Below are 27,398 nucleotides of genomic sequence, written 5' to 3'. Positions count from 1 at the left end.
CAATCTTTAAACCTATAATATCTATTTTTCAAAGAACTAAACATCCTAAGTGTTAAAAGGAATTCCCAATATCCAACTGAAAATTGACACAGTGAGACTTCTTTGTGGACATTCAGATGCTCAGATTTTTTTTTTAATATATAATTTTTTTTTCCAACGTTTATTTATTTTTGGGACAGAGAGAGACAGAGCATGAACGGGGGAGGGGCAGAGAGAGAGGGAGACACAGAATCGGAAACAGGCTCCAGGCTCCGAGCCATCATTCCAGAGCCTGACGCGGGGCTCGAACTCACGGACCACGAGATCGTGACCTGGCTGAAGTCGGACGCTTAACCGACTGTGCCACCCAGGCGTCCCTATAAAGTAATAAGTGTAACACACTTAAGATAGATGGTGTCAATAAGATAACTGTCATCCCATATAATCTTTAACAAGTTGGTACAGCCTGAATTTAAGATCACACTGCATGTTCACTAACTGGAATTTAAATAAAAACTTAAAAACGAATTATATACTCATATTCAGAGTATTAACCTGTATTTGTCAGCTACTGTATACACTAACGTTTTGGGAGATTTAAATACTACTATATTTTGTGCATAAAAAAAAAAAGTTGGTACATACAAAGTGTCCGCTCCTGCAGAAAAGAGCCTACACATTCTGGAGTGAGCCCCCTTTCAGCCGGCAGCATTCTTTTCCAGAAACTAAGCGATTAACATAAATAAGAGAACTCCAAAGGAGGCAATCCGCTCCAGTAAGTACAACATGACCAAAGCAAAGCATCAACATCCAAAAGGTGTTGGGCACAGACTGAGATCAATATCTACTCTACTGGATACATCAGGGGATAGACTGAGAAAGACGCTTCAGGATGCAGACACACACTGAAGAAGAAAAACCCAGGAGTGACAAAACGAGAAATGAGAAAGGGACCCTCTCCACACATCCCATCCAAGTTCAAGTATTTTACAGACTAATATTTAACCAATTAAGACGTTGGCTTTTTCAGTCTTAAACCCCTCTCCTAGTGGAGAAGAAGTATTTTTGAATTAAAAAAAAAAAATCTTTACCATCAGTCTATTACCTCTCCAATTGTTAAACAGATGACAGGAGGAAGACTGTCTGTCTCTGTCTCTCTCCAAATAAACATTTAAAAAAAATTAAAATAAAACAAAACAGTCCATCTCGATGTATATATTAAAAGGTTCCAGTTTTAGCATTATTGTCACTCAAGTTAAAGCCACCTTCCTCTTTTTTCACCTTGTTTCTTCCAGCCAAACATTTATGTCGTTTCTGGCACTGGTGTTGCATATAACCCCAGGGCTGTTTCCCCGTGTGACTTATGAGCAGTTACTGCAGGACCAGCAGAACTCGACAATCCCGCCTGCCCGCTGGTCAGCTTCCCAAGCCTGACTCCACCAAAAGCAGCAGCTTAGGGAAAAGGGAAGCTTAGGTTTGCAGCTTTCAGATCTGCCCATCCATCGGAAAACTGTTAACGCTTATAGGACTTTCTGTATCACTTGTTCTTCCTGTTCCAGAGAGAACCAACCTCTCTCGGCAATAGCCATAAAGACACACAGCAGAGGTGGTTATGCACTTTGTACATGGGACCAACCAGAGGCCTGCTCCCGCAGCAAGTCTGCTCTTCAGGGCAGACCGTCCTAGGAAGAACCTAATGCCCCTCAGAGGCAGGTCACCCTCACACTGCTGCGCCTCTTGGTCCAGTACATTGGAGGTGTTTGTCCTTAGAAATAACCGAAGAAAGAACACTCTGTCCCCAGGGCTGAGGCCCGCATATCTGGGCACTCAAAGGAACACGCTGGCCAACCTGTACCAATACAGATTTCAGAGGGAGCAAAGGATTCACGTAGGCTTATTACACAGAAACTCTCACAAACTATCGAAGGGATCTCAAAAGTCATACGCAAACATTTCCAAAGATGGCAAGGAGGCCCTCAGGAAATTTGGAACAGTTAAAATACCTTTTGTCTCTTGGTGGCTCCGGTAAGCTGTAAGCTCTTTGCTCTACAAGACACAGAACAATAAAATGAAAACTGAGGCAGACAAACCAGTAGTCATGCGTTAGTCTGAAATGCACACACTCCACCATATTGCATCATTATTCACACCGTCAGTTAGAAAATAATGAGAAAACAAGTTATTTTACCTAAGTACAGCATTGCTCTGGATATCCTCACTGCCCCTAGTTTGGAGAGGACAGGGAGGAGGCCAACACAGGGCAACATTTAATGACTTCATGAACTAAGTTAGCATCAGCAAGCAGCAGCAAACAGTGTCAGCCCTGCAGTAATTATTTGTCTCTTTGGATATTTCTCATGAGAGCTTCATCACTTATTTGTAACACTAATTCCCCCAACATACAGAATCAGTACACATCTTAGCTGTCTCTTTAGTGAAGCTCAAAAGAAAAGTCTCAAAGATCAGCATAAGGGAGAGTTCGTTTTAACAGAGCTGCAACGTCTTCATAAAATCCTAGCAGCAACCAGTTCAGAGATGTGCTTTGTGGTAGCAAAGGGAGAATCACTTTCCCCGCTGGACCTGGGGGCAGGGGAGATGGGAGACAGAAGGAGTAGGCTCATGCGAGCAGGTAAGCGCCATCTTCTTTCCGGAACTGGAGTACCCGTTACAAGGATGGAACACAGACGCTGACTTCGACAGTGACGGAGACTGAAGGAGGGGGTGGCCCCTGCGGAACACATCATTTACAGAGCAAGGACAAATCTTTACCTCTACAATCCACAAGAGCGAAAAAGCAAAACCAGTTTGCAAAGGGAAATGGGTCAGACAAATAAGGGACAAAACTAATCAACGCATATCCCTGAAATGTGTAAGTATCAATGTTAAATCTAATGCTATCTTGCAGGTAACAAAAAAATCTGCTTTGGAGAATTTGAAGGATTTTACCACTACTACTAAGTATTCCTCAAATCAAGTCCTGAGAAAGAAATCGTTATGCTTCTTGTAAACATGCTAAGGTACCAAGAGATTTAGCCACATGTCCAAGATAATTAAGAAACTAACGGAACCAGACTCAGGCGACTGGACAAATAACAGCGCACAATGATTTTCACAAGTACATTCACTTCACTCCTCAAATTCTTAAAACTAGAACACTCGTGTCCTTCCTGGTGAGGTTTTAATTACTGACAATATTCCTGTCTATCTAAACACACAATGTACCAAAGGGAATTATAGCACAGGATTTTGTGTATACAAGCATTAAATAATGTTGCCACCCCATCATACCGTTGGCCAAAAAAAAAAAAAAAAAAAAAATCATGAGAAACAATAGTAAGTAACCTCTTAGACATGACAAGGATGAGAAAACATCGCAAATAGGAATGAAAAGGGCTGAATCCGATCTTTGTATATCTGCAATGTAGCTAATATAAAGGGGCTTCCCACTGGGGGGAAAGAGGACTTGGATTCTGTTCAAATAGAAAAAGGTTTTGGCGCTATTCCAACTCACCAAGAGAGACCTTAAGGTAATGTAAATGTCGATTCACCTCTGATTAATCTAAGCAAACTAAACAATGAAACATTCCATCTTTGAACTAGTTAAGCTTTCACTCTTATGCTTTGATCACATTCACACACAAAGTTAAAACTATTCCTTCATCCTTCAGAGTTCATTTATTCCTCATATCCTATGGTTTACCCATTGGAATTTTTGTATGTGCTGTTTACCTTCAATCTACATTGCCTATTTGTGATTCTTACCTTCTGGAGACCAAACTTCACTGGAAGGGCCCTATTTTTAAATATACTGTCTAAAGTAAGATTTTATTAACAGAAAAGTCAAAAAAATTCAGGTCAGTTTTTTATTCCTTCCAACTCAACTGCCAAGATTTAAGGATTGTATGTAAGGCAAAGATACCCTTCCATATTCATTAATGAATTCATAAATCAGGGCTCTTTTCCCTTATAAACGATCAAATTCCTCTCAGTCATCTGGTCAACAACTTCCAACTTCTGAAGTGACTTTAAAAACCAGTCATACCACATATATAATGTCAAGGCTGCCATTTTGCACACTGCAAAGATTTAGAAGCATTGTCTAAATAGTTACAGTGTGAAGTTATTTTGCCATCTAGGACAAGCAGTGAAAAGACGTCAGGCTGCCATTAAAAGGAATCCCAACCAAAACTAAGGTTAAGCAGAACTGGAGATCTCAGAAAGACTCATGATGTGTGTGTGTGCGTGTGCATGCGTGTGTACACGCACATGCACACACACACACACCCAGGGCAAATTCAATCCATCTTTTTCCTTTCTTTCTTAATCCTTTTCTCTATCTTCTCATTCCATAAATTCAAACTGACATTTATCGTCAGTCTTGCTTTCTCTTCTTCCAGTAAAGATTCCCAGAGAGAATGAGGAAAAACAAAAACAAAAATACCTAGCAGTTGTTTTGTGCTCTGTGTATCTTGCTCAGGATATTCATTTAACAAATAACTATGGAACATCTCCCATATAGAAGTCATTGTTTTAGCATGGCAGTTCCAACCACAAAGATCATGTTTTTAAGACTGTTTTACGTGACATGCAAATACCAACAACAACAACGTAACAAAGAATAGGTAAAAACGGGGCACCTGGGTGGCTCAGTCAGTTAAGCGTCTGACTTCGGCTCAGGTCATAATCTTTGGTCTGTGGGTTCGAGCTCCGCATTGGGCTCTGTGCTGACAGCTCAGAGCCTGGAGCCTGCTTCGGATTTAGTGTTTCCCTCTCTGCCCCTCCTCCACTCACACTCGCGCTCTCTCTCTCTCAAAAATGAATAAACATTAAAAAAAATTTAAAAAGTAAAAATCAAGAGAAGGAAACTTTAAATATTCTACAATGGGAAACTAAGAACACTCAGGCACCTCTCGCTTTCTGAATATTTTAAGACTCTTAAGGATGGTAGACAAAAAAGCATTAATGCAATGACAAACATTTTATTTTAAGGCTCGGTATTACATCGACATACTTCCAGATATGCCTTTAAATATAATTACTACATAATATATTATGTACAGAAATACCTTTGTTTCAAAATACAGTAGAAAATGGGGGTGGTGGCTGCAAGGGGCTACAAGTACAGCTCTGAATTGCCCATCCTCATTATATATGCAATTTGAATTCAGTTTTAAAAATTTGTCCAACTGTATGCTTACGATTTGCACCCTTTTCTGAAGGGTTTTATTGCACCCTTTTCTAGAAGTTTTATTTCTGACTGTTTACACCGCCACAAAGAGTGTTGAGATACTTTTACTCAGGTTCCAACTATTTTCTTTTATTTCAACGGTCTCAAGTCCCCTGCTAAATAAAACGAAGGGGGAAAAAAATCTATCTTGCCAAACCTTGCCTTTAAGTAAATTATTTCAGCAATTTAAACTAAGGCGAAGTAATTTTTTATAATTTGCTTCACATCCTCTGAAGCTCTCGTAATAATGAACCTAGAATAAACTCTAGCTTACATTACCATCCTGGAGGAAAACATTTCATTCAAAGAACAGAGCCACAGAGTGGTCTGTGCATATTTTTTAATTTCATCATCAAATCTGTAACTGGACTAAAACACAGTGAGAAAAGGATTGTGCTAAGCTTTGAAAAATCAGTTATGAAAATGGAACTGAAAATTCCTGCGTGCTTTTATAGATTTTATATACCTTTCCTGACTGAAAACCTGCTCTGGAAGAGAATGCTCTCAAAGCCAAAGGGTAAATAATGCTTACCTTCACTAGAACCGCACAACGTAAAATCACGCACCAACCGAGTTTTTCCTAAAGAAATTTTGGGCGATGAGCAGGAATAAGAACGTGAGCGGACTCCAGAAAGTAATGATTCCTAGAAGAGATCATAACAAAGTTTAAAAAAAAAAAAATTCCACACAGGACTTGAGAGTATGTGTTCACCACAAATGTTAGTAAGTCAGCGTCTCTGTGAAAAGACTCAGTGTGAATATTTCTGATGTGATCTCATCATTTGTTCTTGTTTGCCCATCACAACTTTTAAAACTGTACTGTCTTTTGAATGCTTTAGTAAACTCGAGCGTCTCCCTGCCCATATACACTTTAAATACAAATATAACATTCTAATCAGGTTGGTTAAAAGTGAAAAATTAAGTCAAATGATTTTTTTCCCTGCATATTCAATAGTGGGTCACTTTTTTTTCAACCGAGTTGTCAGGTTTTTTTGTTATTTTGTACTGTAGTATCTAAGCAAAATTCCATATTAACTTATAGCTTTTTATTTCATAATTATTAGAAGGTAGAGAAATAGCCACTTACATGAGTTTTTTGATTTCCCAACAGCTATTTAAAGTTATAATGTTAGCTGTAGCCTCTCAGGAAGAATGCATCAGGTCAATTTCCAAATCCTTTTAGTCTGTGCCCATCTTCCAAAAGGCCTTCCATCTAGCACTTCCTGAAATGCTATTTGAGTATCATTGATTTATAGATCTTTAATTTTATTTTTTAGGTGACCTACTATTTTTGTTACTTCCTTCCCAATTACACGCTATTTCTATATTTGCAACATATGTGACAATGCAAGGTGGCAAGATAATTAAAACATGGTTACCTTATGTGTTCCAGAAAAGTTAAATCAATATGCAATAGAATACCATTAAAGCCATTTATGGTACCCAACTCTCACCCAATTGGGACCTAGGATCCTTAGGATTGATCCCACTTATCCATTTTTAAACTATCACTTAAAGTTAGAGTTAAAAGAAAGTAATACAAAATTTGTTACTAAAATTAAGCCATCAGCAACTGTCCTTCACAAGCGCTGGGAGCTTCCATTCTCCCTAGATGAAAACATATGGTTTCCTTAAGTTCACTGGTTTAGTTAATGGGCCTGGAGGCAAGTTGAAAACAGAAGCCTGCCTCTGTTTCAAAGGGCCTTGAGACTTGGCTGCTGAATTTCTTATTAGGGAGGGCTCGCTGGTTCTAGGTATCAGAAAGGCCAGCCAGAGCTGTCCTATACCCCTAATGGTGACTGGCCACAAAGGGCCCTAGCCAAATGCCACCCTCTGCATTTAAGTCATACATAGTAATTACTTCCCCTAACAATGGAACTTTGAAAATTAGCCAGAACTCTTTGGCAAAAAGTTACATAGGGTAATTACAGAAGCAACGCAAGGTACGTTTTATAAGGCAGAGTCTTCCTGAAAAGCGAACAACTTGGAACTGATCAAGAGAGACGGAATTACTTTTCCCTCCAAGTAATGAGAAGTTTTTCATCATTCCATTCAAAATGCAGAAGAAGTATCTACATGAACGACCATACCCATTTCTCACCATCCAGAAATATCACATGACATTCAGGTTCAAAAGATTATGACTGCTCTACAGGCCTAAGGGCTGAGGGAAAGGGTTCAGGAACCGTAGTCAGAAGGCCTGGACCGAACGATGGATCTATCTATCACCAAGCGTGGGCAACCTGGACAAGACATCTAATATCTCCAGAACCTCATTTACTCAAAAACTAAAAGGTATTATTTATGTCCTAACTAAGAGAAAATGATGTATTTTGTACAAATGTAACACATGCTTCATATACTGCAAAGCACACTACAAAAACAGAGCATTATCATAACTATCAGATGTCCACAGGAAGAGAAGTTTGGGCACAGGGCACATTATTTTACAGTAGTAAACTCAACTGAAAAAGAAAACAAATAGACAAAAGAAGTCCAAAAGGAAGAAAACTTAAGTGGAAACACAAAAAGGCTTTGTCTTCAAGGTTAAAAGAGTTCATTCTTTAAAAACCAAAACGAGGGGCGCCTGGGTGGCTCAGTCGGTTGAGCAGCCGACTTCGGCTCAGGTCACGATCTCGCGGTCCGTGAGTTCGAGTCCCGCGTCGGGCTCTGGGCTGACAGCTCGGAGCCTGGAGCCTGTTTCGGATTCTGTGTCTCCCTCTCTCTCTGCCCCTCCCCCGTTCATGCTCTGTCTCTCTCTGTCTCAAAAATAAATAAACGTTAAAAAAAATTAAAAACAAAAAAACAAAACGAAACAAACAACCCCAACAAAACTCCAATGTGAAAATGTCTATGAGAGAGAAAAGTCCTCTCCTACAGGAAAAGTGACAGAGTTTACAGTGTCCCACATTACTTGGTGCAGCCGGGAAGGCTCAACAAATACCACCTTTGCCTTAGTAATATTTACCTCAACACCGGAGCCAAGTAAAAATGTATGTGAGCCAAAACCAGACTGATCACATAAATCCACTTCTTCTTGCCAGTTTTTCTCCCTTTGCTTAAGTAACGGTGGCATAAATCATTGTATGAGGCAGTAAAGTTTTCCAAGGATGTGGAAGATTATATGTACTGATGGCAAATTAATTTAATATAAATCAGTCATTTGAAGCACTATACGGATGAAACGGAGTGGGAGAGATTAACAAGACAGACCCAATCACACAGCTCATGAGTCTCCAAAAAGAAACAAAAAACAAAAAAAAAAAATTGTTCACACAGGCGAATGAAACATAACCTGTCCTTCACATAGAGATGGACTGCTTTAGAGAACATGGCTTCCATGCTAACAACAAACCAAATTAATAGCATTAAGAATACCTTCAACTGCAGGTTACTTGATAAAGAAAGGGACTCGGTCCTGGAGATACTAAAATCTGGTTCAGGGGTGGTCTCAAAAGAGTCCAATTCATCCCCACTAGGGATCCCGGTTCTTGAGGAACTCTGAGACACTGGAGTGTAGCAAACGTGTGAATGTTCAGAATGCCCCTCCCCTTCACTGTCGGCATCCAGGGCATCGAGGCTGGAACTAAAGCACAAGGTAAGTAAACATCACATAAGCCTACAGACTGACCGACACAGGCACTGGTTTCTGTTTCTCTCAATTCAAATTCTCCTTGGCTGAAGATGCAGTGCAGACTCATTTTGTTTCTAACAAAACTTAGAATTTTTTTCTCCCCCCGAAATCTCTTCTTCTCAAACAAAATTTTATGTTTCCCCAAACGAACACTGCTACCTAACAAAAGCCATTTCAAGTACTTTAACAAAACCTGCTGTAAGTTGGTTCTGCCTTACTTATTTCATAAATCTAATTATTACCGGCCTTACGTATCCTTCAAATACTAAAACGGTGGATGAAACAAAACCACTGGGCTCTTTGGGAGGCCGGTGGGGAATAGGCAGCATGGGGCTGGAAAGCTCGGGGACAATCAGGGACAGACTGCAGTTCACGCCTCAGAACTGACTATTGTCAAGAAAAGAGTAAATATGAGAGAGTCTTAACAATAAGAGGGAGGTGGATGGGGGTGGGCTAGATGGGTGATGGGCATTAACAGGGGCACTTGTCATGATGAGCACCGGCTGTTATACGCAAGTGGTGAATCACTCAGTTCTCCTGAAACAATATTGCACTGTATATTAACTAACTAGAATTAAAATAAAACTTTGACAAAGAAAAAATAAAAAAGACAGGAGTCAACATGAATCAAGTGGGGTCCCAAATGTGTCACGTTAGATCACCATTTTTAGAGATTTTAGGTGAGAATTCCCCCTCAGAAGCAGGTAATAATTCTGCTAACCTACTGCTTTTCTTTCCTATTTTCACTTTAATCACCATAAAATTAAAAGGAAAGAATGTGACCTTCCCTATTCCTGGCTCACTCCATAATATTTACATTTTAAACCGCTCAAACTTTGAAGCCAAGTGCTTCTATAGGCATGTTAATGCTCAATGCATTTTCAAACGTGTTTTTCTTTCATTGTTGCAGTACTGGAGTTAAAATGTTAATGACAACACAATAAAACCATCTCGCTTATGAAATATGAGGCAGAATATGAAACTTTGAATTAGTCCATGTTGGTTCTTTTTCTTAAAAATCCATAGGCTACTTAATGGCCACTGAATACCAACGTAATCAATTGTGACACTTACATAGAAATGAAAGCCACAACTGGCATCAGTGAGCTGTTCCAAAGTGGGGTTTTCTCCTTTCAGAACCCATGGAGGGATTTCACCTTGGCATTGAGCACAGAACACACCGGGGGTGGACTTCACACTGTAATTCAGTGCAAATGTTGAAGTCCATAAAGTGATTTCTCATAAAAAAACAAAAAAAAAACAAAAAAACTAAGGCTTGGGGTGAAGAAACACTTTCTGGCAAATACTTGTGCTCTGAATGTTACTAATGTAATTATAGATATATTAAGGTGCTATGTAGTTTCCTTAATTCAATGGTAGTCAGAGAGTAGACAGAGACCTTAGGGGATAAAGGGGTTAAAGGTGTGCTGATGTCTTGTCCCCCTCTATTTGCTTTTAACTTGCGATCTCTGTATTAATGAACATTAAGTTCAAATGGTTGGCTGCCTGCAATCCTATCGTAATTTAACATAAGCCTTTCCAGTTACATACAACATTTCTCCATTGCTGTGAGTATACGCTACAACTATCAGTGATTATTATCTTATTTTGCATGCTACACATTAAAACATTCCTTTTTCTACTAATTTCAATTGGGCTACTATTTTTCTTCATTAAGCTGTTAGGCTATTTGGTATCATGAACAATATTCTTTTTTTTTATAAAAAATTTTTTAGTGTTTGTTTATTTTTGTGTGAGAGAGAGACAGAGCGTGAATAGGGAAGTGGCAGAGAGAAAGGGTGGTCCAGAATCTGAAGCAGGCTCCAGGCTCTGAGCTGTCAGCACAGAGCCCGATGGGGGGCTCGAACTCATGAACCGCGAGACCATTACCTGAGCAAAAGTCAGACCCTTAACCGACTGAGCTACCCAGGCGCCCCTCATGAACAATATTCTTCGGGATCACCTCTCGGTCAATGTTTTATAATGCTGTTTTTAAAAATCCCATTAGTGAAATATGAAATATATTGTAGGTTGTGACCCAAATTTTCTTTTAAAATAGTATATAATAGAAAATAACAGAATACATTCCACATGTTATTTCATAGGACATTTCTTTACTGTTTTTGTGTATGTTTGTGGCGCGGGGTCATGGTGTGAAAAGTATTTCTTACTGTGGATGGTGGTAAAACAAAAAAGGCAAGTTTTAGAATGAAACTTCATTCATCTTTTTTTTGTTGTTGCTGTTGGGCATTTTAAAATAAATGTTGCATTGCTTACTTTCCCCTTGTAGCTTCTCAAAACAGTTAAGTTTCAGTAACATAATGGTTATATGTTGGGTCTATTTAATTTTCACCAAAATGTCTTAAACCTTAGAAAATTTTGGATTCAGGTCCCTGTGTTAACCCCAGTTTTTATTGTGTGCCCTCAAATTTCTCCTTCATGAGAAGTTGCCAGCCTCTCAGCTTGTTATTGACTTTTATAATGAGTGAGGTGCGTTTCACTTTGAGCTCATCATCAACCCTGTTACTCACTCCTAACCTGGCATCCACTGAAAGAAGGGTCCCACAGTCATCCCAGAGCCAAAATGGGGCTTTCTGGGGGATCGCAAGTCCTTTCTCCTCATTCCTACATTTTCTACAAGAGATCAAATGTCTTTACTAGATAATGCCAAATTATTTTCCAAAGTTACAATGCAATTTTCACTCCTATCAACTGTATTTGGGATTTCCACTGTATACATTTTCAACAAAATGTGGTATTGTTACACTTTAAAAATTTTTGCCTATCAAGTAATGTAGAATGCTATCTCATTGTGCTTTTCCTCTATTATTTTTTGTCCATTTTCATAAGTGTCTTACTTTTAAGGCAAGGAATATAGGAATGTAAAAGGGGGTAATGTTTTGATGTAGAGATCAAAGTGGATGGGACAATAAAATCTAATAAAATATAATTTCACAAGTTCAGCTACAAAGCTTTTTGATATTCTACACTTTTCCTTTAGAATATAGTATCTTACCTTTTTTTCCCCTTACCTTCTTTTCTTTAGGTGACTTTGTTCCTTTTCAAATCCATGAAGACCAAAAGAAAGATTAAAATCGGAAGCATATGAACCAGATGGTGATGCGAAGGACTGCCGAGCTTCAGTACTTGAGGCCACTTCCTTCTTCTCACTTAGCGGGTATTTTCCATGGCTGGTTTCCGCAGCAAGGATATGCTTGCAGCTCTGAGGTCCCAGAGTAGAACCCATCGATTCAGGGCAGGTGTTTGTAGTGATACCTTCTATGTTAATGTAGTTAATATCCAAATCGCCAACCTAGTAGTTGAAAGAAAAATATTTGCGGAGCAAAAGTAGGAAAGACTGGCGGAACAGAGAATAAAGTTTCCCCAATTTAACAACCTTCCACCTTATTTACCTTGTTTTGTTTGTTCTCGTTTTATGTAAGGAGAAATTCTTTCATGGTGTTTTTATTCACTTGGGTGCTATCCCATAATTCACAAAAGGAAGAAGACCACCTGAGTGCTTTATAAAGTTGTTCTTTACTACAAAACCCAAAATGGACTATGCTTTTAACATTTTATGAGCCACTGACTCAAAAAAAGGGATGTATTTTAAATACTTGAGCAAAAATTAAAGAGTAGGCAATGACATAATGGTTATATACTGTGTCTATTTTATTTTCACAAAAATGTCTTAAACCTTAGAAAATTTAGGATTTAGGTCCCTGGACTCTGGATAACCAAGGTAGTGGTGGTCACATAAATCCTAGTCTCAAAAAAACAAAACAAATTACAAACTAAAATAAGAATAAAACTACATAGGATGCAGGGACTTAACTAAAAGACATAAAATGCCCCAAACTTCAAATTATCAGTAAAAAATAACGCTAATGCCAAATTTCAGCAAACAACCTGCTAGACTCCTGCCATAAGCCTGTGCAGAAAATGAGAGCTGTCTGGAAAATTCTGCATGGCACAGTAAACAGGGAGATAGTGGAGGGCCTAAGACTGACCTAAAACCATCACTGGAAAAAGAAAGGGCAACCTACACATATGAAAAAAAAAAAAAATCCTGGTTGATCAAAGCCCTTGTTCTAAGGAAGGGGCTTAAAAGCATCAGTGATCTGAGGTGGCAGTAATCAAAGGAGTTACTTCCAGGTGACAAAACAGTAATAAGAAAGAGAGTGAAACTGATGACAGGGTAGTACAGGGGGAATGAAGTAAAAGGAGGAAAGGTGGAGTCCTAAATCTTCATCATCATAATAATTCACTACAGCAAAAACAATCATCAAGGAATGCTCAAACCAGCAGTTCAGAGTTTGTTAAGTAACAGGAGATGTACAGACTCAAACTCTCTCCCTGCAAGACGCTTAATATTTTAAAAGGAGAGAGTAATTTTACTGAAAACAAACTTGGCAAATCAAAGATAACATCACCAGTAATGGGATAAATTAGCGTCATGTGCCTCCTGATACAATGCACTGAGAAGAACACAACATCCTTTCTTTAATATTCCTGCCAACCACACGTAGCCTGAACCCAGTTGTGAGGAATTATCAGAGAAACCAAAAGTGAAGGACATTCCTGGTCTGTAGTCTTCAAAATTATCAACTTCATGAAAGACAAAGACTAAGGACAGGTTGCAAACTATAGGAGATTTAAAGAGAAAGGACAACTAAATGCGAGACATTTAACTGAATATTCTTTTGCTACAAAGAATTTATTGAGTCAATCTGTAAAAGTGAGTGAGGTCTGTAGACAGTTAATGCTATGTCAATGGTGATTTCCTGATTTCAGTAACTATAGGTGCTTAGTAAGAGGATAACCATGTTTTTTAGGAAATAGACTATGAAAGACTGAGGGGTAAAAGGGCACCATATTTTCAACTTGCCTGAAATGGTTAATATTTATGTACTTATTTTCATCATTTGCATCTACAAACACATGCTCAGAGTATATTTACCCTAAAATGTGGTAAAATATTAACATTTGGGGAATTTTGATAAAGAGTATACATGTATTCTTTGTACCAAATTATGGTTTGAAATGATGTCCAAATAAAATGGATTTTTTTCAAAGTAGTTTATATGACAGAGTAATTTGCAAAATAGTTTCTACCATGTGTATCTCCTCATCAGATAGGTTGATAGCTTTGAGAATTCACTGGAAAAAGCATCACAAATAAGATTCTCATCACAATCTAGTTAGATTTCTGTGCCAGGCTGGGGCAGATGAAAGAAATTAAACAGGATTCTTCTCAGATACTGATAGCAATTATTTCAAATATGCAGAATTTGGACTTCTTATATTATCCTTGCTATTCAAATCGATGTAGGAAAAGTAAAAGAAACCATATAACTATGCCCCACTGACAGAGTGAACTTTGTGATTTGTATTCATACTTGTAGTTTTAGTTCTGTTTTCATTGCACAAATCCAGCCCCATTTCAGTTTATCGATTAGGCTATTTGAGTTCTCTTGAAATTCACACCTCACATTACTAAAGCAATACTTATCTCAAGTTCTCCCCAAACAAAATTATATCCTAACCTCATCTTTGGTTTGGGAAGTTTTGCATGCTTAATGCAAGAATACAAGTGTCCCCCACGTAATACTGAGTCATGTACAGTTTTAGCGACTTGAAGTAAAAGGAAATATTGCAGTATTCACTAAGGCTCAGAGCCAAAAGATAAGAACTCAAGTAGTATTTCATTTAAATGCTGAGAAAATACCACAACCATTAGAAACAGAATGTCGCTAGAGCACACCGAACCCAATTTCCCTGTGTCTTCAAAGAATGTCCCCAGAACTCCCTGTTTGTCCTAAACTCTGTTTCATCCTAGATTTCTGTAACTAGGGTTGACACTCAGCTGCTTTATGCCAAAAAAAAAACCATACCAGCTATTTACAACTAATTTCCGTTCTCATTTATTGGTTCCTCTGTCATTCTTAGTATCATCCCAATCTCTGCCATTTATGATGTAACAATGATTTGATGTAATAATGATTTTAACACAAAAGGAAAACAACCCAAAATACTTGACTCGGGGTGAAATTGAGATCTACTAGACAGAAAAGTATGTATCACAGAAAACATCTATAAGTAATACGCATACTAACAACAACAAAAGGGGGCTCAATAAGCATATATATGATGCACCTTTTCTGGACATTAGGTTTTGAGGTCTGTGGATAAGGCAAAAATTATATGCTGTCAAAATTACCCTTGAAAATGCCTAAAATTGTCCATAAATTAGTGTGCAATCTTCAGATCTAAAACTATGTATTAATTTTTATAAATATTAAAATCTGAGGATCATTCAAACCACATGCCTCTATGAGATCTAACTCACCAATCTCTGCCAGAGAATAGGTGGGGCATTCTAAAGGGTTCTAACTTCCCAGGAGTATGATACCATTCTCTTTTAATATTGAAGCTATATAACCTTAGCCTATGTTAACAGGGGCGTTGTAAGGATTAAAGAAGTGATTTATATGGCAACATTGTATGGGGCTAGCATCAAGCTCTCGCTCGTAACTGTTTGCTGGATTTGAATACAACTATTGTCGAATCAGGTTGTACACACACTGTTACTTTGAAAAGCTGTAAAGAAGATATTAGTTTCACGGGGTGCCTGGGTAGCTGAGTTGGGTAAGCAGCTGACTTCAACCCAGGTCATGATCTCACAGTTCGTCAGTTTGAGCCCCATGTTGAACTCTGTGCCGAAAACTGGGAGTCTGGAGCCTGCTTCAGGTTGTGTCAACCTCTTTTTCTCTGCCCCTCCCCTGCTCACACTGTCTCTGCCTCTCAAAAATAAATAAATGTTTAATATATATATTATGTATATATATGTATATATATATACATATGTATGTTTAATATATATATACATATATATACATATACATATATATGTGTGTGTGTGTGTGTGTGTGCGTGTGTGTGTGTGTGTGTGTGTGTGTATATATATAAGCTTCCAACTGTCATTTCCTATTTTGGCTGTAAGACAAGAGCTCTCACACTCTTCTCATTTGACAGTGTCTCACGATCCCTCTCTGTAGTGCTTCATGATGGGTTAATGTGTGCTGTGAATGGAAAGAAGAACTTAAGTTAAATGCTCATATGAGGAGGCTCTACTGTAGCATCACCAGGGCCACCCTCAGGCTGAAATCTTGAGAGCTGCAAACCAAGGCTGAATATATTTCCCAGTTACTCAGCGTTTGGAAAGAGAGCAAGATCCCTCTTGTAACATCAGTCACACCTTACCTGATCTATCACCATACAGTTGGCATAAACTTCATCGCCACCATTCAGCACGTCAGAGAGCTGGCCTGCAGCAGAGAATGCTGGGGAACGCTTGGATTTTTTGAAGACATCAAAAGAGTGATCTAGCAGAAAAATGAAAATGGGACAGAAAAGAGTAGATGGAACTTATTTTACAGTCAAACTTTACCTTCTTTTTTTTTTTAATTTTTTTTTCAACGTTTATTTATTTTTGGGACAGAGAGAGACAGAGCATGAACGGGGGAGGGGCAGAGAGAGAGGGAGATATAGAATCAGAAACAGGCTCCAGGCTCTGAGCCATCAGCCCAGAGCCTGACGCGGGGCTCGAACTCACGGACCGCAAGATCGTGACCTGGCTGAAGTCGGACGCTCAACCGACTGCGCCAGCCAGGCGCCCCTCAAACTTTACCTTCTTAATCAAACCGTAAAACAACAACAAAAACAAGCGCAGATTGTGTTTTTTAAACACATTCATTCACATGTTAAGATCTACATGCATGTATTTTCTATTCTACATCCAAACCTTCCCAGTTATTTAAAGCCTACAGAACGTACTAGATAAATATGGAGAAAACAGGCAGCAACCTCTTTGACCTCGGCTGCAGCAACTTCTTACTAGACAGGTCTCCGGAGACAAGGGGAATAAAAGCAAAAACGAACTATTGGGCCCTCATCAAGATAAAAAGCTTCTGCACAGCAAAGGAAACAATCAACAAAACTAAAAGCAACTGACAGAATGGGAGAAGATATTTGTAAATGACATATCGGAATAAGGGCTAGTATCCAAAATCCATAAAGAACCCACCAAACTCCACACCCGAAAAACAAATAATCCAGTGAAGAGATGGGCAGAAGACGTGAATAGATAAATATGTGCCCATTTCAAGCACTGTTTTTCCAATCAAAAGAGATTTCTATAAAATCATTAGACTTTTGCTTTCAATTTCTTTATTTTTTTTAAATTTTTTTTAACGTTAATTTATTTTTGAGACAGAGAGAGACAGAGCATGAACGGGGGAGGATCAGAGAGAGGGAGACACAGAATCTGAAACAGGCTCCAGGCTCTGAGCTGTCAGCACAGGGCCCGACGCGGGGCTTGAACTCACGGACCGCGAGATCATGACCTGAGCCGAAGTCGGCCGCTTAACCAACTGAGCCACCCAGGCCCCCCGTGCTTTCAATTTCTAACAGATTAACATTCATCTCACTTAATAACTTGGAAGCATCAGTGCCTGAACTACAACCCCTGGATTCCACTCCAGTGTCGGGGCTCCATACCCTTTACTAACAGACCTAAAATAGTACAACGTCCAGTAGTTCTGTACAGCCTGACTGTGCACACTCTTAAAGAGAATGTTGCTATTTTAATTACAGAATTGTTTTCACTTGCTTCTATGCTCCCAGCTTTGTTACAAAGAGATGAGGTTGCTTAAAGTTGAATCCCAAAGAGAGCGGTGCAACGTATTTGTAGGGAGCCTAAGGTTGAAGGCAATAAAACACAGTGGAGCCAGAATGCTTCATTTCCTGTGACTGTGGTTAAATTACTTAATGTCCCAATACCTTAACAGAGTTTCTTCTTCTATAAAAGCTGATCTTCGTCGTGCTTTCCCTGTCATAGGGTATGAGGGTTACAGGAGTTCAAACATGTAAGGCACTAAACACATGCCTAGCATTTAGCAAGAGGTCAATAAATATTAATTGTCACTGATACTATATTCCGTTATTAATAGCTACTTCAAGCATTTTCAATGTGAGATTATTGATACTAACCATAAGGTATAGTACTAATTATATTAATAACACTCTCTTAGTGCTATATTAATAATAGAACACCCATGTCTGTAAATGACTCTAATAGTGTGGATTCAAAGTTTTATTTATAGCAAATGTCATCTTCCCTGACACTCCAGCAAGTGTTCTAGAGTGGGTACAAAATGAATAGTGTTGCCACTTCACCAGAAATGGCAATGATCTCCCTGCCCGTCCTATCTGTATCATAACATATAACCCAGGTAAGCCCATGAGAGTGCATGAGAAAATGAAAAAAAAAAAAATTATTAACTGTTGGGCTGATGTACTAGGATAAAAAATTGTTCTTTCTTAGAAACTGCTGGATGACATTATGCAAGTGACAAAAATACATCAATTGTATGAGTCAAATGGCATCAGCTTTAGATTCTATTTCTTAACCTACCTGTTCACCACAGAAGACCAAAATGAAATTTCATCAAGCTCCTTGAGTAAATACACAGCGTAAATGGGACGCATTTTCTTACATCCATAACGTCTTCTTTTATCAATTTACTTAAATAGGTAACACACACCCACAAATTCTTCACAAGCATAATCTTCATGATCAATTACCATACACTTTCATTGTAATCACACAAAATTTTTAAAAAAGCATGTTCCAAAGATTATAAATCAAGAACCTGACAAAACACTTTCGATGTGTTCTGAAGAAAATACCTGCTTATAGGTCATTTTACAGAATGTGTGAAAAACAATCATAAATAACTCAACGCGCCCTCTAACTGCTCTAGAATGTTTTAAGTCCACACACTATAACGCACCTGGTATTTCTGCCACCACATTTGGGGGCTGGTTATGCCCTTTTTTTAGCCACTTCTATCACCGGCAAATGTAAGACTTCATCGGTAACTAGACTAAGAACAAGACATTCAACAAAACAATTGCAAACAATTGATGGATTCTATCTTAAAAACATAGAACCAAAAGCAACAGCACCACAAATTGTGTGGTACCAGTGAATGTACTGACCAGTCACCCAAAAGCCACGTTATGAACTACCAAGAGAAAGAGCTTTGTTGTCAAAACTCTGACCCTCACTTCAAAGATGAGCAGAACTAAGAACTAGTTTTGTTATCCTTGCATTCACCTTCCCACCCCCCGCCCCCACCCCCCCCACCCCCCCACCCCCCACCCCACCCCCACCCCCCCCCCCCCCGCCACACACACACAAACAAATCTACCTGGCCCTATGCAGCAGGTCAGAATGTGTAAGATCAAACCAAGCAGTAAAATAAACTCCAAGATGGCCGAGTTCCTTTGGTTACTTTGACCAAACTGGGGATTAATTTGTTGCCTTCATAATTTGACTAGTGTTTTAGAAAACGATGTCACTTGTTAACAAAGGCAGGTGCATAATCTCTTATCTCCAATTCTGAAATCAAGAAAGATCTTAAAATCAAAACTTTTCTGTAGCAATTTGGCTCACAAACATATTTGGTGCAAAGTCTGACCTGAATCCATATGAGGCCATGCAGAGTTTTTATTTACCTTATCTGGTGTGAATACTCATGCATTCTGCTGCAGAAATATTACCACACTGGAGAATGGCATTGCCAGTCATATCATATATATAAGCATTATTCCAAAAAGATCTGAAAATGCTAAATTCTAAAACCAATCTAGTCCCAGTAATTTCAAACAAGAAACGGGATCTGCTGTAAAAATTACGCAGATATTATACCAGCATTTCCCAAGATTGTGTCATTCCTCTACCAAATTCACAATTTTGCCATAGCTACTTACTACCTGTGTTATTATATTCTCTAGTACTTGTATTTAGATTGACTCACCTTTTTACTCTGAATACAATGAAGTTTGAAAGAAACACTTTATGCTCACTATAAACAGAAAGCTAGTATTCCCCACAAAAAGCCGAAGAGAATTATACACACTAAAACCATGTAACTACCTTCTGACTGAACACAGTTGCCCATCAACGCTGACACCCTACAAGGGCCGCTCGCTCAATGTGATGAAGGGAAATTCACAAGGACTGGAAAGGTGGTCAAGAAGCAGTGTGCAAAATGAACTTTCTCCTTGAATCAGCAGAGAGACCAAAAGAAAAATGCAAAGCAAATACCTGCCTTATTATGTGATTCAATGCCATCTCATGTTAGGTTGGGATCCAATCTCCAAGACCAAGAGTGCCCAGAACTTACCCTACACTTTGGAAAAGCTGCCTAGACCAGCTCATCATCCTGTCACTCAGGTAATGACTCCACCGAGACAATCACTCTTTGTGGGGGTTGGGGGAGGGAACATAACTGTACAAAATCAGAACACAGTAGTGACAATGGAAAATCTGTTTCCTCTCGAGATCTCTCATCCACAATCTGCCATGTAGGTTTTCTGGGTCACTCAATGCAACAATTTAGAAGACTGACCCCTAAGACTTTTTCCACAAAGCATCCAGAGTCCCAACTTGCCAAAGACTACCAAAGGATAATTGGATGTAGAAATGAACACAGGAGAACAAACCAGAAGGTGACACACTTACAAGATCTCCACTCCTTTATTAACTTCAAAGCTAGTCACCATATCTAATGAGCTTCAAACCAGAGTAAGATTTAGTAGGGAAAAAAAGAAAGTCTTCAAAAATACTTTCAAATAATCACCAGCTACATATAGCCAAGTGGCTAATTTCTTTTTGCCTCAGTCATTTAAAGAAAAAAAAAAAGAAATTAAAAGAAAAAAGCTACAATAGCTTTTCTTATCTTTTCAAGATTTAAGATACATTTCATACCTTCCACTTTAGTAGCAAATTAAGAGAAAAACTGCTGCCCCAAAAAAGAACATCCTTCAGATCCTTTCTCAATTAGCATACAGAAATAATTTGCAATAAGAAAATCAGCTCTTTGTCTTAAATTAGGTTCTTTTTAAAACCGTTTTTCTTAGCAAAAAGTTAACTTTACAGTTCTGTTGATAACATTTATTTCTACTGGGTAGTAAACCCAATACTTCAAAGACTGTATACAAGGTAAGCAAAACTCGATGCCCATCCAAAAGGCTGCAAATTTTAAACTGGCAAAGAACAACGTACTCCAGTTTATATTAAGAGCAAAGGTATTGGGCTGCTTGAATTCAAAGCCCTACTTCACCATGTATTAGCTGTGAGACCCTGGGCCAGTTATTCAACCTCTCCACACCTCCATTTCCCGATCTGTAAAACAGGTATGATAACCTATCTCCTAGGATGATCATCAGGATGAAGTGATTTAATATTTTAACTGATTGGACACGATCTGACCACAAAGTAAGCCCTATATAAATGCTCGCTACTACCATACAAGTAAATGAGGCTGTATGGTTTTGATACTTTACCATAGTTTTGCTTCTTTAATAATATGATGTCTACCTTGGTTATAACTCTACATGTTTAAAACCAACCCTAGGAAATTGGAATTTTCAAAACATTCCATTTCCTACACGAAGAGCTTTTAAAACGTTGTAACTCCCGTACTTCAGATTTAGCTCACGTTAAGAAATTTTTGCCAAGTTCATCCTGAAAATGGCAACCAAAAAAACAAAGTTAAACAACGGTCCATAAGATTTACCTCCAGCAACTCAAGCATGAGAGCTCCCGAAAGAGAGGAGATTATAAAAGAACAAAGAATAAAGGCAGACAACCAGAGACAGTGTTTCCCAAGAACAAAGGAAGGATTTCAGAAACTACGATGTTCCAACATGATCAAGCGGCCTTGGGCCAGGTTCTCACTGCAGAGTGCCTAGAGAATAAACACCAACGCCAAGTGGGTCCCCAGCATTCTCGTCTCCCCTTATGCTCCCTGCTCTGTAATGTGATCTATGCAACTCTACAAGGACTCCCCTGAAACAGAAGTTTGCATCAGCACTTCTTTGCTCGACTAGACGCTCTGGTTTGGTAACACGAGAGACAAATGTGAATAAATGTATTTCACCCACAGGGAGGGGAGCTAGAAAGAGGGAGAGGGGGAAAAGCAGCTGCAAATAACCTCTCTTGTTTCTGATATTTACAACTACCTCCAAGTGGGCAGGGAATAGTTAATAGCACGGACCAGTGCAGGGCCTCTGCAACCTGAGTTCTAATGAAATCCAACCCTCCCTCCCTAAGCTAAGGGCCTTGCAGCTTAAGGAAAATGCGGCCCAGTTGCCTGGTTGTGTAAGAGACCCACACCCAGACACGAACCAGGCCAGCTAAGGCAGCCTTTTGCAAGTGTGCTGCTGACCGGGTTCGGCCCACTCTGGGGGCCCAGCTCTTGCCTGCCATGGTCAGCAGAGGGCCTCTCGCTCGGTCCCGGTATCTCTTTACATTGGCCGGGCAGGTTGGTTTCTTTCCCTCATCCATTCATTTAACTGTGCTTTAACCCCAGCAGTTGATGCATAGAGAAGGATTTATTGAGAACGACTAACCACCATGAGACGGGTAAAGGATGTTTGAGAGTTCAGTTCCCAGCACCTCCACCCCACTGAGACTGTGCCCCCAGAACTTAGTGGTCAGTTCTCCCTGCTCACCTTATGTGACCTAGGATAGCATTTGACACAGCTCATTGCTCTTTTCCCCTCTGCCTCCAGGACAAACCTACCTTCTCTCTCTCTCTCTCTCTCTCTCTCTCTCTCTCTCTCCTTCTCAGTCTCCCTCATCTTCTAAATTTTGGCAGGTTGCAGGGTCCTAGGATCAATCCTCACATTCCCTCTGCCTTTCTCTCTCCCTCTCCCACATCCCCTGGGTCATCTAACAACATGGTCTCACAGATCACTCTACGATAATGACTCCTATAGTTTCATCTCCGACCCCAACCTCTCCCCTGAATCACAACCCTGTCCTTAACATCTCCACAGAGTTGTCCAACATCCGCGAGTTGCAAAACAGAACTCCTGACTTTCTCCCTTCTCCACGTGCTCCTCACAGTGAAGGGCAACTCTGCCTTTCCTCGGAGTCACCTTGACTGTTCTCTTTCACAACCCAACAGATCCACAGTCCGGCCTTTTTTTTCTTTCCACCTCCAGCCACTGTCCTGCCAAGGTGAGTCACCACCATCTCGTGCCAAGCCCATTGCAAGATCACTGTCCCCTTAACTGGCCCCCTCGCTTCCACTTTTCTGCCCTTGACAACCTGCCCTCTGCAACATACAAAGGCAATCTCTTTACAAAGAAAACCAAATCATGTCTTGACTCTGCAAAATTCTCCAGTAGCTACCCATCTCATTTTGAGTACAAGCCAAACTTTACTCCAACCTACCATGCCTTACTTACTAAGATGGCTCTAGGACCCACTTTAACATGGGCAGGGCGTGTCTGAGGAAGGTATATCCCCACACACGCAAGCAACTCGCAGACACCAACGGAGCGTTCTACAATCCAACTCAGTTCTGACACTCTCCACCCAGAGATAACATCGGAATCCACAGGTTAAAGGCTCAGTCCTAGGAGACTGCTCCCCACCCCCGGTTCAACCGGATGCAAGTCCAGCTTGTCACCTATACTTCCGACCAACTAGCTATCAATCAGAGGTTGCCGTGAGCCCCTCTCCTTAGGTGTGATTAATTTGCCTGAGAGGTTCAAAGACCTGAGAATAGCATTTTACTAATTCAACTTCTGGTTTATTAGAAGAGAATATAACTCAGGAACAGCTACGCGGAAGAGATGCAGAGGGCAAGGCATGGGGACCTTCTATGTTCTCTCAGTGCAAAGCTATCTTGACACCTCTGTTTTCCATCCAGAAGCTCTCTGAATCCTGGCCTCTTTGTCTCATTACATACACCTGATTGATTAAATCTTTGGCCATTGGTAGGATGCGTGGGTGGCTCAGTAAGTTACAACTCTCACTTTGACTCAGGTCATGATCTCGCGGTTCATGAGTTTGAGTCCCGAGTCAGGCTTTGCGCTGACAGCTGGGAGCCGGGATCCCGGAGCCTGCTTTGGATTCTGTGTTTCCCTCTCTCTCTTCTCCTCTACAGTGCGCGCTCTCTCTCTCTCTCTCTCTCTCTCTCTCTCGCACGTGCACATGTTCTGTCTCTCAAAAATAAACAAACATTAAAAACATTTTTTTTGGCCATTGGTGACTGAACTCAATCTTCAGCCCATTTCCCCCTCCCTGGAGGCAGGGGCGGGGCTGGGGGGCACTAAAAGTTCCAACCTTCTAATCACATGGCCCCTTCTCCTGGCAACTAGCCCCCAAATCTTAGGTCCAAAAGTCACGTCTTTATCACGTTCACTACTTAGGACAGTCTAAGACTTTTAGGAACTCTTTGCCAGAAACAGGAGAAAGCCCAAATATGTACTTCCTACTATAAATCACAGTATCAGACTTACCCAATCTGCCCTTTCTCCACACTCACCCAACCTCTCTGAAGCCCACCGATCACTCTACTCCAGCTACACTGCCCTTGCTATTCCACGCCTCCGGCCATTTGCACTTGCTATACTCTCTACCAGGATTGTTCTTCCCCTAGATAACCAGATGCTTTGCTTCCTCACTTTCATCAGCTCTTTACTCAAATGTTATCTTATCAAACGGGCTCTCCCAGGCCATTAGGTATATAAAACAACACCTCCCCCAACCACCTGTTCTCTTTTCTCTTCTACCATTAATCATCACCTAACACATTATGTATATATTATATATTGTGTTTCCTTCTACTAAAATGTAAACTCCCTCAGAACAGTGACATTGAATGCTTTCTCCACTATATCCCCAGGGCCTAGAACTATGTCAAGTACATAAGAGATACTTAATAAATATTATCTGAAGGCGTGAATACTCTTCATGAAGAAAAGAAACCTTGTACCAGGTACAACTAAGAGACTATTCCTTCCCCACCTGACAAATTTCCTCAGATTCTGGAAGTTTTCTTGCGAGCTGCTCAGCTGTCCTTGCTCTACACCTGGTTGTGAGGGGAGTATTGCTTTCTTATTTTTTCCATTCATTCCTTCATTCCCTTTTCCAACATTTACTGAGTGTCTACTGAATACCAGCCACCGTGCTACCTGTTGGGCCCAGCCCAGGTCCCTCAGCCTCCATCTCAGGCTCTTAAAAACATCTTTAAGTACAGTCATTATAGACCACTTCCCCAGGAGGTCCCCTAACCAGGCTCTAAACAGCCACAAGCTGTTCTCCTTCTCTGAGCCCTTCCTGCCCCGTTCCCTCTGTGTTTTGTCCTATCTGATGTACCACACTCTGGAGACAGAAGTTTTATTTCGTTCCTCCTGGTAGGACAAGCAACTTCCTGGTGGGGGTCTGAGCTAAAAACAGATTCTCCCATTGTGCCGAACCCTGCAGGTGGCGGGCGCTTCCTGTGCAACACCATCCGACGACGTGCCCGCGGGCAGCAGCAGCCCAAGAATTCCTCTTTCTTCTCTTTATTTTAAAAACCGGGTGATCACTTTTTTTTTTTAATTTATTTTTTCAACGTTTTTATTTATTTTTGGGACAGAGAGAGACAGAGCATGAACGGGGGAGGGGCAGAGAGAGAGGGAGACACAGAATCGGAAACAGGCTCCAGGCTCCAAGCCATCATTCCAGAGCCTGACGCGGGGCTCGAACTCACGGACCGCGAGATCCTGACCTGGCTGAAGTCAGACGCTTAACCGACTGCGCCACCCAGGCGCCCCGATCACTCTTTTATTAAAGGAACAATGGACGATCAGGCAGATTTGCAAGGTAAAGGTACTAGGAAGATCAGCGGAAAGAAACCCAAAACATTAAAATGGAGAGAAGAAAAACACTAGGTACTCCAAGAATCAGCATCTATTAAACACCTGCTCTATAACAGGTAATTATACTAGATAACACTGCTATTACAGCTCACACTGATACGATGCTTTCTCTAAACCAAGAACTGTATCATTTCCATTTAATGGCTCATTTGGTCCTCAGAACGATCCTTTGAAACAGTACTATTTCTTATTTCCATTTTACAGAGTAAGAAACCGTGGTGCCATTTAAATAAATTCCCCAAACTAGTCATCGGCAGCTCCACGCAGGCACTCTGCTAGCTGGTTCAAAATACTTTATTTAATAACTGGGCTTACTGAGTATCCCACTTGAGCTAAATAAAATGGCATTTCAGCAATGTCTGGCATTTTCCCATCAGGAACTTTCATTAATGTGTTACAATATGACTTGTGCCTACGTGTGTTTGTTCACTTCCCGAGCCCATGCTTTCTGCCTCTGTAGATCTGCTGCCGGAATAAGACAGTCTGAGTCTCACCGAGAAAACATTCATCGAACAGTAAGTAGAGGATTTCATTTTGTTCAGCCACGCAACAACGTACAAGGTAACTGAGAGCAAGACTGGAAAGATACACGGAGATGTTAGCTGCTCTCTTCTGGGTAATGGAGTACAACAAAGTGGCTTTTAATTTCAACTCTTCAGTTTCCAGATTTTCTCGAGTTCTAACAGTAACCGTTTTTACACGTAAAACAAAGGAAGAAATAGGCTGTGTCTTAAAAATGTGCCGATGTGAAAGAATGGCTGCAGAATCTTAGGCAAAATACCAGGTAATCGGTAAACCGACCGTATCAGATGATACCCATGTAAATGCATTAATTGGAAGTGTTTTCTGCAGGAGTACATAGGACTGTTCTGGCCCGTCTGCGAGCCCAACTCTCCCTAGCCACCTGAGATGTTATCGTGTTGGCTTTGTAGACAAGGAAGGCGAGGCCCAAAGAGAATGACTAACCCACTAAAGCCATTAAGTGACAGAACCAGAATGCAAATGGTGCCCAATGAGACAGCCTTTCTCACTGCAGCACACTAGCCCCTGACTCCCAACTTGAAAGAGAACTTTTGCCGAATTCTGAAACTTACAGTAGCCCTTTCTGTCACTGGTCTCCGGGGGTTCCACAAGGATGAAAAACACTCACCGTCCTACGTGAAAAGGAACATTTTCAGGGCTAGACTGCCATTTATCTCCTTGCTTATTCTTCCTCTAAGTTTCTCTTAGGATTTTCCTGATATTAGTCTTGGCCTGGAAAAATCTCTTGGCCTCATCCTTCTGAGTTGGACTTGAGGTTACAGAAAAGAGCCATCCACATTCTAAAATTATCCCCAGCCCAGGAATTTCCTGTGGGTCATAATGTAAAATGAAGTTACTCGAAGATGTACGTGTACACCAAGGCATGCCTGGGAGAACGCAGGGAACCTCTATCTACCAAAATCGAGTGGTTCTAACGTTGATCCAAATGCCTACTTCATCCTCAGAGCTTCCTCAGCCTCCTGGGATCCTGTGAAAGAAAAGGGAGCCCTGGGATAAGATCAGACCTCTCGACCTATTCTGTTAACAGTGCGAACTGAGGACAAAAGTCAAGGGATGCCAAAGGTGCTGAGGTGAAAGCTGTTTTTCCAGCCCTCTCCCTCAGAACAACAATTTAAAAGCCTTTCTAAATAACAAGTTACAACTTGGTACTCTAAAATCAGATCCTAAAAGAAGCCCTATTCTGCTGTTCTGAAAGACCTCATTATCAAAATTATCCAAGAAGAGAAT

At 40.3% G+C, this 27,398-nt stretch overlaps 1 protein-coding gene across 9 annotated transcripts in view; it reads right to left on the bottom strand.

The window, feature by feature from the left end:
- ARHGEF28 (Rho guanine nucleotide exchange factor 28) overlaps positions 1–27,398 on the bottom strand; it is a 310,574-nt gene that overhangs the window by 84,372 nt on the left and 198,804 nt on the right. For all 9 annotated transcript variants that reach the window (XM_045062033.1, XM_045062024.1, XM_011283815.4 and 6 more), the window contains 5 exons: positions 16,104–16,225; positions 11,873–12,153; positions 8,585–8,792; positions 5,739–5,850; positions 1,983–2,025 (listed from right to left, as the gene is read on the bottom strand). In XM_045062033.1, the coding sequence (XP_044917968.1) occupies positions 1,983–2,025; positions 5,739–5,850; positions 8,585–8,792; positions 11,873–12,153; positions 16,104–16,225 (766 nt within the window). The remainder of the gene's footprint in view (positions 1–1,982; positions 2,026–5,738; positions 5,851–8,584; positions 8,793–11,872; positions 12,154–16,103; positions 16,226–27,398) is intronic.

Source organism: Felis catus, chromosome A1, assembly GCF_018350175.1.
Source record: "Felis catus isolate Fca126 chromosome A1, F.catus_Fca126_mat1.0, whole genome shotgun sequence".
NCBI lineage: Eukaryota > Metazoa > Chordata > Mammalia > Carnivora > Felidae > Felis > Felis catus.
This window is presented reverse-complemented; position numbering and strand designations above follow the sequence as displayed.